The sequence below is a fragment of the Balaenoptera borealis genome, assembly GCF_965194805.1.
Source record: "Balaenoptera borealis genome assembly, chromosome: 7".
Taxonomy (NCBI): domain Eukaryota; kingdom Metazoa; phylum Chordata; class Mammalia; order Artiodactyla; family Balaenopteridae; genus Balaenoptera; species Balaenoptera borealis.
The window spans coordinates 4,751,639-4,766,334 of NC_138864.1; the positions used below are offsets into that span (position 1 = coordinate 4,751,639).

At 41.3% G+C, this 14,696-nt stretch overlaps 1 protein-coding gene across 1 annotated transcript in view; it reads left to right on the forward strand.

Annotated features, from left to right (window-relative positions):
- The window catches only part of ABCA13 (ATP binding cassette subfamily A member 13), a gene marked incomplete at its 5' end in the record, with an annotated part of 336,636 nt that overhangs the window by 297,640 nt on the left and 24,300 nt on the right, over positions 1-14,696 (forward strand). The window contains 2 exon segments of the mRNA XM_082400416.1: positions 350-579; positions 12,184-12,276. Coding sequence (XP_082256542.1) covers positions 350-579; positions 12,184-12,276 — 323 coding nt within the window.

Here is a 14,696-nt window from a genome sequence, read left to right on the forward strand (position 1 = left end):
ACTTTCCTTCTGTTTCTTACTTTGGGGCAGTTGATGACCCTCAGCTCTTAAGAAAAATGTGTTCGGTACTGCCTGACTACAAAAGCACAGAAACCCATCATGCAGCCTAGGAACATCTCTCTCAAAAGTGGTTCAGATAAGAAGTGCTTCAGTGTTTATTGAAGGAGAAAGCTTCGGGTTTCAAGAAATGTCAATTTACTTGACGACGTGAAATCAACAAAGCCTTTTTCTGCTCTCCTATGTCTTTCTAGGGTAGATCCTTCTGGAATTTTATAGAGGTTGGGGTGCATCCAGGCTGGCCTACCTCCCCAGATCCCTAGGGGGGCCCAGCTGACATGAGGGGCCCCAGCCTCTGCTGGGTGTGGAGCGTGGCCTGGAGCTGAGGCCGGGGTTCCCTCCGGGCTGGGCCTGCCACCCTCGCACTGGGGATGCTTGTTCTCCCCGCGCCCCTCACCCTGTGTTTTCTCTCCTTCAGGACGAACCCAGCTCGGAGATGGATCCCTGCTCCAAGTGGCACCTATGGGAGGCGGTGACAAAGGAGGCTCAGGAGGGCTGTGCCGTGGTCCTGAGCTCCCACAGGTGAGCACGGCCCCTCAAAGCTGGGGGGCACCCAGGCCAGACGCAGTGCTCCCCACACAACCCGCTGTCCCAATACCACCCTGCCACGGAGATGTCACTGTTCACCCCATGACATAGGTCAGGACACTGACCAGAGAGAGACCGAGGGACACAACCAAGGCCACTCCACCAGCGGGTGGCTGAGCTGGACTCTGAAGCCAGTGGTCCCTCATCTACCACACCCTGTCTGTCCGTCGCTGCTGGACAGCTGGGAGCCTTCCTCGGGCCCTCCTGCGGCCACATTTCTGCCCCTTTATCCCAGCACTAGACTAACCTGAATTGAAAACCCAACACATTTCTGAATTGGGTCTCATATTTTCATCTCCACAGAATTAGTCTTGCAGTGAGATTTCAAAATCTTTGGCTTGGGCTTCCCTGGTGGCGCAGTGGTTGAGAATCTGCTTGCCAATTCAGGGGACACGGGTTCGAGCCCTGGTCTGGGAAGATCCCGCATGCTGCGGAGCAGCTAAGCCCGTGAGCCACAACTACTGAGCCTGCGCGTCTGGAGCCTGTGCTCCGCAACAAGAGAGGCCGCGATAGTGAGAGGCCTGCGCACCGCGATGAAGAGTGGCCCCCGCTCGCCTCAACTAGAGAAAGCCCTCGCACAGAAATGAAGGCCCAACACAGCCAAAAAAAAAAAAAAAAATCATTGGCTTGTTTTTAGCTGTACACTGCACTGTTCCAGGCCACATAGCAATGCAATTCTTAGGTTTCTTATGTCCCCTGATGGAGAGTGAGCGCTGTGATTTGGCTCATAAACATTCTTTTTTTATTTTATTTTATTTTAAATTAATTTTTATTGGAGTATAGTTGATTTACAATGTTGTGTTAGCTTCTGCTGTACAGCAAAGTGAATCAGTTATACATATAGATATATCCACTGTTTTTTAGATTGTTTTCCCATATAGGCCATTACAGAGTACTGAGTAGAGTTCCCTGTGCTCTACAGTAGCTCGTTATTAGTTATCTATTTTGTATATAGTGTGTGTATATGTACTACAGTGGAGATCAGGTTTTAGAGTTTACAAGTGCTTTCTTCCTACTTGTAAGTCAAATGTGCGAGGAGCTAAGTGTCAGGAACTGAGGATCCGGGATTCTTCCTCACTTGCAAGCTTACAGATTTGGCGCTCGGGGTTCTTGGATGCTTCCAGGAGACAGGCGACTCGTGGGTCAGAGACAAAAGGCCGATTATTCACAGCGAGAGCAGCATCTGGTGTCAGCAATGTCACCTGGTTCCCTGAACCCAAGTCACCCAGGGATGCTGCAGTCATGGATGGGGACCTGTTGGACAGGAGATAAACACCAATCTGGGGACCCTCCTCTCTATAGCAGCTGACAAGCCAACCGGCTCTGCATCTGGCCCTCATTCTGCAAGGTTGCTCTTGCAGCCACAGCTGTGGCCAGCGGCCAGGTGGAGACCAGCCGGGACTTTGCAGGCTGAGGGCTCCTAGCAGGACCTGTGGGGGAGGAGGGACCCCCAGATGTTCCTGAACCGATAAGTCTGAGCTGGCGTGAGCGGCCTGCTCCTTGTCGCTAGACGTGAAATGCAAAGCCGGCCCATCATTCGAAATGGGAGGTCCCTGAGTGGGTCTCGGGGGCTTTGCTGATGGCTCCAGCAGTGTCAGTTTACGTGAAAATAACACTGGCGCTGTCAATCCACGAGCACGATCCCATCGCAGGAAATCTCAGAGCCAGGTCCCATGGGGAGTGCTGGTGGCCACCCTTCAGGTCCAGGCAAAGTCGGCCCACTGTGAAGAAACCATGCCATTCACACCACTGCTTCTTCTTTTTTTTTTAACTTACACTCATTCACTGATGGTTTGCCTGTTGCCAGATATTCCTGAATTTTTTACTGTCAGACTAACCACTAACCATTTTTTTAAAAAGTTTCTTTGAGGTATAATTGACATACCATGTAATTTCCCCACTTTAAGTGCAGCTTTCTGTGAGGTTTCAGTCAGACTGTGGACCAGTCTGGGTCACCACTACCCAGTTCAGGACATTCCCATCACCTCGGAGTGTCTAGTGCCTGTTCTCAGTCAACCCCCATCTGCCCCCGACTCTTTGTCTCTATAAATGTGCCTTTCCTGCGTATTTCATCTGCATGGAATCATGTGACCTATAGTTGTCTGTATGTGACTGTCACTTGTCATGTGTCTGAGAGTCACCACATGGCACCCAGCAGTGGGCCTGTGTCCACTGGGCAGCAGGACAGCATTTGTCATTCACTCACCCGTTGTGGCCCTTTGGATCATTCCCAGATCGGCTGTTCAGTACAATGTGCTGTGAACCGTCTCATACATGTCTTTGGACACACATTTCTATTTCTGGGTTGTATGGTAGTTTGTGTTTAGCACTTGAAGAAGCTGCAGAGCTGTTCTCCAAGGTGTCTTTATCATTTATTATTCCTGGAAACAGTGATGAAGTTTTCAGTGTTTCCACATGCCTGTCAGCACTATCTTCCTGATTGTAGCCATCCTGGTGACGTGTGGTTTTAGTTGACATTTTCCTAATGAACATGTCACCTTCTGTCTTTTCACCTGCATTGCTTCTTATAAGAAGCCAACCACTAGCGGTTCCGACATCATCAGTCACATTTGTCTGACTCTCTCAAGATTTCTCGGTGGTTCTCAACATCTCGACTTTGATGTGTCTGGATGTAGATCTCTGTTGTCCTACCTGGGGCTCGTTTGTGTTTCTTTGGGAGGAATCTATGACAACTCTTTCCCCTGCAGTGAGTAGCTCCTGGTGCCTCTGCCTAGTTGGTTTTTTCAATTTTGTTTTCATTTTTTAAAGCCTGGGGTTTTCAGAATCACGCTGTTTTTATACAGGCCAGTTGCCGGGCAGAGCCTGTGCTTGACCACCTCAGGCCAACAAGGGATCTCTTCTGTCTCTGCCACGATCTGCGTGAGGGTGGGTCAGGGCATTCCAAATTCAGGCTGTTTTCTAGTCGGTTCAGTTTTCTCTTTCCTGCTTCCTCTGGTCTCTGCAGGGTGCACATGGGTGGCGGGCGGAAGGCCTCTGGGCTCACGCAGAGTCTGTGGCTGGTTTGGGTCTCTCTGGCCTCTCGTGCTGTACACGCAGCCTCACGGGCTCCATGCATGACACGGCCACAGGCCAGACCCTGAGCTGTTGGCCCTTCCTTTTGCTGGACTCTGCAAGAGCCGGGATTCTGACCGTGTTGTTGGGTGTGGGCGTGGCCCGGTGGTCCACGGTGTGTGCACCCTTCAACAGGGGCAGAGGGGCTGCTGAGCTTCGCAGCCTGGCCCACCTGCTAGGGCTGCGTGTTGTAAGCCAGAATGCTGCAAACCACCCCCTTCTTACCTGGTTCAGCAGTTTGTCAGCTGTAACTGTCTCTTATGTTATCATATGCCTTTGGTCAGTTTCCAGAATTCTGAAACGTATTGTTTTTGTTCATTTTGTCCAGTTTCATAGTTGTCTTCTGTCCATGTCTACCCTTGACCGTAGCCAGAAGTCCTCACCTTGGTTTTTTTTTTTTTTTTTTTGGTTTTTGTTCTGTTTCTCCTCTGAAAATAAAATTTTACATCGAAATGAATTAAATTTGGCAAATTCTCTACTTTATCATAATGTATACACGTTCTTGCTTCCAGTGCCCCTCTTGCTGTGCCATTTCAGGAAACTCTGTATTTCTATAGTCATTCTGCCAGCACTGAAGTCCCTGTGCTGGTGTGTTGATTCTGAGATTGGGTACACAGGTGTCATGTTAAAAATTCCTGGTAATTTTCATATAACGAATAATTATTGCAGACAGTTCTCATATCACTGTAATTTCTTTTTTATGTCTTCCTGTTCATTTGGTTTCACATTAATGATGTATCTTTATTTCCAAAAATCTGTCTGTATTTGTGCAACACAAAGATCTAAATGACTCAGTGATAATGAAGAGCAGGGCAGCCTTGGATCGGTTCCCTGATCCTAAAGCAGTGCTGTCAGCTGAGAAGTCTCTGAACTGCAGTTTCCTTTTAATTTTGAGTCCCTCTCCCTCCCCCATTCCTTATCCTGGGGGGCCACGGGGGGAGCAGGGGGCAGGACACCAAGGGTAGGAGTGCTGGGTCCCGATTTACTCTCTATGAGGAATTAAAATCAGCCTGACCAAGAGGGACCAGGACTTCCTCCACCTCATCCGTCAAACGCTGATCTGAGAAACTCCAATATAAACCCTTAAGCCTCTGCATCACCTGCCCTACTTCTGTCCCGGTCAGCCTAACTGCCAAAAGGAAACATGGTGTTTATTTTTGAGTAAATGGTCAGAGGTTCCTTTCGTTGTTGTAACACCTTGACTTTGTTTATTCCTCTTGATGCTGAAGATCATCAGAATCTCAAATCTCTGCCTCTAGGCTGAGACTCAGTAGAATCCCACGTGTTTGGAGCATAGCTGTTTGATAGCTGATACTCATTCAATTGGAAATTCCGAGTCATTACTCTGCGGCCTTAATTAATATCAGTTGTGATTTGGGATCCGTGTTTAGCGAGGTAATATAGAAGTGACTACATATTCTCCCACTTTAATTAGAGACCTACTATGCATTAATAAAAATAGTAAGTTTATTTTAAATTGAAATTAATTGAAGAAACATAGAGAAAGATACGTGTGCACAGAAAAATATATAAAGCACATTTGGGATGTTTATAGCCCTAAGATTTCATAACAAAGACCCCAAGTGACAGTGGCTGAGACCAGACACGCTTTTCTCTCCTGCGTTCACAGTTCACGCTGCTGGGCTGTGTCAGAGCCCAAGGTCGTCCAAAGACTCAGGTTCTTTCCACCGTGGCACTTACTCATCAGTTTCATGGTTGAGTTGACTCCTTAGCTGTGTCCCTATCCCAGCTCATGGAAAGTGGAAAGATCCAAAACCCAGGGCAAGTGCCTTGCCTTACTTCATTATGACCCAGAAATTGTCCTTCACAGTGACCTGATGGGTTGTGTGTCCACCTCTGGCTGCACGGAAGTCTGACCAGTATGATCTTGATCTGAACATACACTGACCCAATGAGCAGATTGTTGTATGTCCATTCCCCAATAGGAAAACTACCATACTTTCTGTAGAATTTGTATAGTACAGCACGGTAAAAGAAGGAAAGAATTCCACCATTAATTTCACTTTTCAGATATTTATAGTCATACGTTTTTTTGTTTTTCTTCCCAATATTTTTTTTTTGCATATTTTAATTTTTAATTTTTTTTATTTTTTTATGTCTTTATTGGAGTATAATTGCTTTACAATGTTGTGTTAGTTTCTGCTGTACAACAAAGTGAATCAGCTATATGTATACATATATCCCCATATCCCCTCCCTCTTGCATCTCCCTCCCACCTTCCCTATCCCACCCCTCTAGGTCGTCACAAAGCATCAAGCTGACCTCCCTGTGCTATGTGGCTGCTTCCCATTAGCTATCCATTTTACATTTGGTAGTAAATGTAAACTATATGTAAAATATATGTCCATGTCACTCTCTTACCTAGTCCCAGCTGACCCTTCCCCCCCGCCCCCCGTGTCCTCAAGTCCATTCTCTACATTGGTGTCTTTATTCCTGCCCTGCCACTAGGTTCATCAGTACCATTTTTTTTTTTTTTTAGATTCCATATATATGCGTTAGCATACAGTATTTGTGGTATTTGTTTTCTCCTTCTGACTTACTTCACTCTGTATGACAGAATCTAGGTCCATCCACCTCATTACAAATGACTCAATTTGGTTCATGTTTATGGCTGAGCAATATTCCATTGTATATACATGCCACATCTTTATCCATTCATCTGTCAATGGACATTTATATTACTCCCATGTCCTGTCTATTGTAAATAGTGCTGCAATGAACATTGTGGTACATGTATCTTTTTGAATTATGGTTTTCTCAGGGTATATGCCCAGGAGGGGGATTGTTGGGTCATATGGTAGTTCTATTTTTAATTTCTTAAGGAACCTCCATACTGTTCTCCATAGTGGCCGTATCAATTTACATTCCCACCAGTAGTGCCGAGGGTTCCCTTTTCTCCACACCCTCTCTGACATTTATTGTTTGTAGATTTTTTAATGTTGGCTATTCTGACCGGTGTGAAGTGATACCTCATTGTGGTTTTGATTTGCATTTCTCTAATGATTAGTGATGTTGAGCATCTTTCCATATGTTTGTTGGCAATCTGTATATCTTTTTCGGAGAAATGTCTATTTAGGTCTTCTGCCCATTTTTCGATTGGGTTGTTTGGATTTTTGATATTGAGCTGCATGAGCTGCTTGTATATGTTGGAGATTAATCCTTTGTCAGTTGCTTCATTTGCAAATATTTTCTCCCATTGTCTTTTCGTCTTGTTTATGGTTTCCTTTGTTGTGCAAAAGCTTTTAAGTTTCATTAGGTCTCATTTGTTTATTTTTTATTTTATTTCCATTACTTTAGGAGCTGGGTCAAAAAGGATCTTGCTGTGATTTATGTCATAGAGTGTTCTGCCTACGTTTTCCTCTTAGAGTTTTATAGTGTCCGGCCTTACAGTTAGGTCTTTAATCCATTTTGAGTTTATTTTTGTGTATGGTGTTAGGAAGTGTTCTAATTTCATTCCTTTGCAGGTAGCTGTCCATTTTTCCCAGCATAACTTATTGAAGAGGCTATCTTTTCACCATTGTATATTCTTGCCTCCTTTATCGAAGATAAGGTGACAATATGTGCATGGGTTTATCTCTGGGCTTTCTCTCCTGTTCCATTGATCTATATTTCTGTTTTTGTGCCAGTACCATACTGTCTTGATTACTGTAGCTTTGTAGTATAGTCTGAAGTCTGGTAGCCTGATTCCTGTAGCTCCTTTTTTCTTTCTCAAGATTGCTTTTGCTATTCGGGATCTTTAGTGTTTCCATACAAATTGTGAAACTCTTTGTTCTAGTTCTGTGAAAAATGCCAGTGGTAGTTTGACAGGGATGGCATTGAATCTGTAGATTGCTTTGGGTAGTATAGTCATTTTCACAAGGTTGATTCTTCCAATCCAAGAACATGGTATATCTCTCCATCTGTTTGTATCATCTTTAATTTCTTTCATCAGTGTCATAGTTTTCTGCACACAGGTCTTTTGCCCCTTAAGTAGGTTTATTCCTAGATATTTTATTCTTTCTGTTGCAGTAGTAAATGGGAGTGTTTCCTTAATTTCTCTTTCTGATTTTTGGTTGTTAGTGTATAGGACTGCAAGAGATTCCTATACACTGTGCATTAATTTTGTATCCTGCTACTTTACCAAATTCATTGATTACCTCTAGTAGTTTTCTGGTGACATCTTTAGGATTTTCTATGTATAGTATCATGTCATCTGCAAACAGTGACAGTTTTACTTCTCCTTTTCCAATTTGGATTCCTTTTATCTCTTTTTCTTCTATGTTTGCCATTGCTACAACTTCTAATACTATGTTGAATAATAGTGGTGAGAGTGGGCACCCTTGTCTTGTTCCTGATCTTAGAAGAAATCCTTACAGTTTTTCATCACTGAGAATGATGTTGGCTGTGGGTTTGTCATATAAACATATTATGTTGAGGTAGGTCCTCTCTGTGCCCACTTTCTGGAGAGTTTTTATCATAAATAGGTATTGAATTTTGTCAAAAGCTTTTTCTGCATCAATTGAGATTACCATATGGTTTTTATCCTTCAGTTTGTTAATATGGTGTATCACATTGATTGTATAATGAAGAATCCTTGCATTCCTGAGATAAACCCCACTTGATCTTGGTGCATGATCCTTTTAATGTGCTGTTGGATTCTGTTTGCTAGTATTTTGTTGAGGATTTTTGCATCTATGTTCATCAATAATATTGGTCTGTAATTTTCTTTTTTTGTGACATCTTTGTCTGGTTTTGGTATCAGGGTGATGGTGGCCTCGTAGAATGAGCTTGGGAGTGTTCCTCCCTCTGCTATATTTTGGAAGAGTTTGAGAAGGATAGGTGTTAACTCTTCTCTAAATGTTTGATAAAATTCACTTGAGAAGCCATCTGGCCCTGGGCTTTTGCTTGTTGGAAGATTTTTAATCACAGTTTCAATTTCAGTGCTTGTGATTGGTCTGTTCCTATTTTCTATTTCTTCCTGGTTCAGTTATGGAAGGTTGTACTTTTCTAAGAATTTGTCCATTTCTCCCACGTTGTCCATTTTATTGGCATATAGTTGCTTTTAGTTGCTCATGATCCTTTGTATTTCTGTGCTGTCAGTGTTACTTCTCCTTTTTCATTTCTAATTCTGTTGAGTTGAGTCTTCTCCCTTTTTTTCTTGATGAGTCTGGCTAATGGTTTCTCAATTTTGTTTATCTTCTCAAAGAACCAGCTTTTAGTTTTATAGATCTTTGTATCATTTCCTTCATTTCTTTTTCATTTTTTCTGATCTGATCTTTATGATTACTTTCCTTCTGCTAACTTTGGGTTTCTTTTTGTTCTTCTTTCTCTAATTGCTTTAGGTGTAAGGTTAGGTTGTTTATTTGAGATGTTTCTTGAGGTAGGATTTTATTGCTATAAACTTCCCTCTTAAAACTGCTTTTGCTGCATCCCATAGGTTTTGGATCTTCGTGTTTTCATTGTAATTTGTTTCTAGATATTTTTTGATTTCCTCTTTTATTTCTTCAGTGATCTCTTAGTTATTTGTAGTGTATTGTTTAGCCTCCATGTGTTTGTATTTTTTGCAGTTTTTTTTTCCCTGTAATTGATATCTAGTCTCATAGTGTTGTGGTCGGAAAAGATGCTTGATACAATTTCAATTTTCTTAAACTTACCGAGACTTGATTTGTGACCCAAGATGTGATCTATCCTGGAAAATGTTCTGTGTGCACTTGAGAAGAAAGGGTAGTCTTTTGGTATGGATGTTATTTATTTTCTGTTTGGATGATCTGTCCATTCGTGTAAGTGGGGTGCTAAAGTCCTCCACTATCATTTTGTTACTGTCGATTTCCCCTTTTATGACTGTTAGCATTTGCCTTATGTATTGAGGTGCCCTTATGTTGGGTCCATAAATATTTACAATTGTTATATATCTTCTTGGGTTGATCCCTTGATCATTATGTAGTGTCCTTCATTGCGTCTTGTAATAGTCTTTATTTTAAAGTCTATTTTGTCTGATAGGAGTATTGTTTTTCCAGCTTTCTTTTGATTTCCATTTGCATGGAGTATCTTTTTCCATCCTCTCACTTTCAGTCTGTATGCGGCCCTAGGTGTGAAGTGGGTCTCTTGTAGACAGCATATATACGGGTCTTGTTTTTGTATCCATTCAGCCAGTTAGTGTCTTTTGGTTGGGGCATTTAATCCTTTTATATTTAAGGTAATTATTAATATGTATGTTCCTATTACCATTTTCTTAATTGTTTTGGGTTTATTTTTGTAAGTCTTTTCCTTCTCTTGTGTTTCATGCCTAGAGAATTTCCTTCAGCATTTGTTGTAAAGCTGGCATGGTGGTATTGAATTCTCTTAACTTTTGCTTATCTGTAAAGCTTTTGATTTCTATTTCGAATCTGAATGAGATCCTTGCTTGGTAGAGTAATCTTTGTTGTAGGTTTTTCCCTTTCAACCCTTTAAATCTATCTTTCCACTCCCTTCTGGCATATAGAGCTTCTGCTGAAAGCTCAGCTGTTTATCTTATGGAGATTCCCTTTTATGTTATTTGTTGCTTTTCCCTTGCTGCTTTTAATATTTTTTTCTTCGTGTTTAATTTTTGTTAGTTTGATTAATATGTGTCTTGGTGTAGCTCTCCATGGGTTTATCCCGTTTGGGACTCTCTGTGCTTCCTGGACCTGATTGACTATTTCCTTTCCCATGTTGTCTTCCCAGTTTTTTAACATATATGTGCAATTTTCCTATAATGTATTGTCATTTTACCATTCCTATATCATTACCTTTTCCACATACAATTAATTGACTCTAGAAACCCTCATTTTAATGGCTCACACACACACAGATGCACCCTCATTTGTATGAGTATTATATTATTCTACTTTGCAAGCTGTTTCTAGATTTTTTCATATTCTAAGTAAGTTGTTATATGCATTTATATTTTCTGTGTTTCCTAAGGTAATTTCCTAGGAGAGGAATTATTGCCAAATTGATTTTCAGAAAGGTATGTCCATATTTCATTCCCAACAGTAGGATATGAAATGGCCTCTTTAATTGAGAGAATATCTAGCTTTTGGGGTATTTTTTGGATCTGAGAATTCTTTGTTCTTATTCACACTGGAGATGGGGGAAAAACATTTTTCTCTGCAACACACACAGGCACACATGACAAATGCCTGCCTGGCTAGAAAATAGTTTTAAGATCACTTATTTGCTGCTTAAATTTGCAATTTATTGGTATGTTTATTACCTATGAACATTTTTGGGGGGGAAAAGTCTCTATATGTTATTTACCCCTTTTCCTCTATTGAATTTTTATTTTTACACTAATATATATGAGTTCTTTATAATAAGTACATCAAATGTTACCCATTGTGTTTGTTGCAGTTTTTTTTTAATGTTAGTTTGCTGTATTTTGACACACTTATTAGAAGCTTGTAGTTTTGCATTGTCAAGTACATCAAACTTTTCCTTTGCAGTTTCTTTCATTGCTCTTGTGCTTAGAATGTTTCCATCCTCTGGTCACCTATGTATTTAAAATACTAATGTCTCATCTGCACTGTCTTATCTTGTTCCCGTGACCTGTCTTGTAATTCCTTAGCATACTGTCTCACTTTAATTATTTAAGAAAATATTAATATTTTCTGGGTGAGTCTTCTTTCACTTCTCTCCTTGTTTGACCTTTTTCTGCCTCTTAATTTTTTTATGGGGAGTGATAAGCTTAAAATTTTGATCAATATTATACTAAATCCTTCTTATAATTTGTATTATACTTTTACATACTTATAATAATACAATTGTAAATTATAAGTCTTGATAGCATACTTTATATCAACATAATAATAAATTATATTACAAGCTAAATTATAGTTACAAATTACAATGTTATGTATTATTTATTATGTATTACATACTGTATTATTTATTATTTATTATGTATTACATACTGTATTAAAATATGATTTTTTTAATATTGTATACAAAATTTATTTTATATTTATACTTATATTTTAAACTTACAAGTTAATATTATTTATATTACAATAATTTTTATACTATAATAATTTCCCATTTAAAACATGTTCATTCTTTTCCCTTTTTCTGACACATCTTTCCATTGATTCAAGATTTCACTTAGGTCCATTAGTAAATCTTTCTTTCCATAAGACTTTCACATTTTTTATGAAGGTCATTCTGATCTATTTTGCTCTTTTGTATTATTGCTTAAAGGTTCTCTCCTACATATTTTGCAACTGGCCTTCCTAGTATATGGAAAGGCTACTAATATTTTGTTAGTTGTGTAGTTGGCCACCTAAATAAAGTCTTATCCATTTCCAAAGTACTTCTTTGGGTTTCGTGAGGCCCCTCTATGGGAAATTAGCTGCTTTTCAATAACAGTGTATCTGTCTCCTTGCTCATCTCACTGTTGATTCAAGCCCTGCACCTGGGGCCATGACTCACCCCTGGGTCTTGTCTCCCCAGCATGGAGGAGTGTGGGGCCGTGTGCATGAGACTTGCCATCATGGTCCATGGCAGCTTCCGGTGCCTGGGGTCCCCACAGAACATCAAAAACAGGTGCGTTGCCATCTTTTCACTTAAATGTTTCCTGTGAATTAGTAGTTGGATGCGGTTATAACTGGAGGCCCAGGCACCTCAGGGGCACAGAAGGGGAGATGGAGCATGAGAAGGCAGGGGCATGTTTGTGTGTGAAACACCATCACCAGGGGTGCCCACCATTGGCTCCACAGAGCCCAGCTTCCCCCACCACCCCACCAAGGTCTTACTGTCTTCTGCCCATGAGGACACATGCTCTCATCACGGTGACACTGGGAAAGTTGGAAATAACATTGCACAGTCAAGGTGAAACAAGGACCAAAAATATCCTCATTGATACAAAATACCACATAGAAAGATTGTACTGACATATTCCTCACCCAGAGTGGGGTTAGCAACCAGTGCTGCACCTGGAGAAAGGCCCCCATTGATTGAAGAGGGTGAAAGATGGTCCCTGTGCTTGCTTCTTAGTTCAACTAATAGACTAGAGACTTTGCATGCTTTAATCACTTAGATTTCTTCCTGGTTGTCTTTTTTTTCCATTTACTTTTTGGAATCATAATGATTTTGTTATCAAGTTGTATGAGTGTTTTTGTGTCCCCGTGTAACTTTTTTTTTTAATTCAGTGTTGCCTAAGCTATTTTCGGAGTTTACAAGGCATACCGTGTATTATTGTGCTTTGCTTTTATTGCACTTTGCAGATACTGCATTTTTTACAAGTTGAAGGTTTGTGGCCACCCTGCATTGAGCAAGTCTGTTGGCACCATTTTTCTAATAGCATTTGCTCATATTCTGTCTCTATGTCACATTTTGGTAATTCTTGCAATATTTCAAACCCTCCACCAGTAAAAAGATTACGACTCACTGAAGGCTCAGATGACAGTTTGCATTTTTTAGCAACAAAGTATTGTTTTAAATTAAGCTATGTACATTTTTAGACATAATGCTGTCGCACACTTATTAGAAGACAGTATAGTATAAACATAACTTAATATGCACCAGGAAACCAAAAATATTGTGTCACTCCCTTAATTGCGATATTCGCTGTATTGTGGTGGTCTGGAATGGAACCTGCAGTATCTCCAAGGTATGCCTCTAATTTCTTTTAAATTTGTTGTTTAATCTGTTCCTTTTGATATAGAGTAATTTATTCATATATGTCGATACATCTCTTTTCATTTTCACTTATTCAATGTTTTTAAAGTAAGAATTCCCAAGTAGAGATTTGTTAAATTCACATATATATTAGGTTGAAATATTTTTATTTTATGGAGAAAATACCATGAATGTTTGGATGGAGGTGCCGCGTTGGGGAGTGGACGACGGTTTCCCAGCAGCTGAGAGCCAGGCCTTGCTGGCTGGTCACGCTCACTGTCACTTCATGTCAATCCCTCATCAGATAAACCTGCTGGAAACTGTTCTCAACATGTGCTCTGCTCACCTTTAATAAGGGTCATCGAAAGAAAAATAATATTTCACGCTCCCTCGCCTTTATGAATGCTCACATAAAGTTTTATAGCCCTTGCCTGCTTGTCGGGTGATGTATGTCTGAGTTTAGCTACTTGCCTTTCAAGAGGTTTACTGACGTCTCTGGAAGGGGCAGGGGGAGGGGAGGCTGTGGGGAGGCGTATCTTCTTGCTGCTCTGGTCTGTGTGCTCATTGCTCTTGCCTGCCTCTGAGTTTTAGGTCTGATCATGTGTAATATGGGTGAGGATGGAGCGTTAGTAAATATGAACTGTAGAATTCTTTTTTCCCCCAGGATACATTTTTTTTTTCAGTTATACATATACATGTATCCATTCCTTTTCAAATTCTTTTCCCATCGAGGTTGTTACATAACATTGAGCAGAGCTCCCTGTGCTCTACAGTAGGTCCCTGCTGGTTATCCATTTTGAACATAGCAGTGTATACCATAGAATTCTGTTAACAGATGGCTTGTGGGTTAGTCACTGGAACCTTGAACTCAATAGATTTAAAAATAGTTTGTAAAGTTGGTATTTTCCTATGACAAACTGACTACATGTATTTCCATAATATTGAGATGGAGAACACAGGATTGATCATTTTTATGGAATGCTGGACTCTTAAACCTGGGGGTCATCAACGTGGTGCCCACTTCCATCCCTGGGGCGTGGGGGGCTGCAGGAGGCTCCTCCCTCCACCTGGTCCCTGCCCTTCTGCCAGCATCCCTGAACATCCCTGAGGCCCGCAGTGCCTGTGCTCGCTTGCCCTGAGGGCGTTGAAGCAGACAGGGGGCCAGCTTCCTGGCTTCCAGCCTTGTTGCCCTGACTACGTGGGCAGGCTTGTTACTGGGTCAGAAGGAGGTTTCTTGCCCGGTGTCTGCTGTGACCTTGGGTGATGGGTCCAGAAGTTCGATTTGGACCATTTCGTGGAGGCCCTGCTGGGTTCCTGCAGTGGGACCACTGGTAGATGAAGGCCTG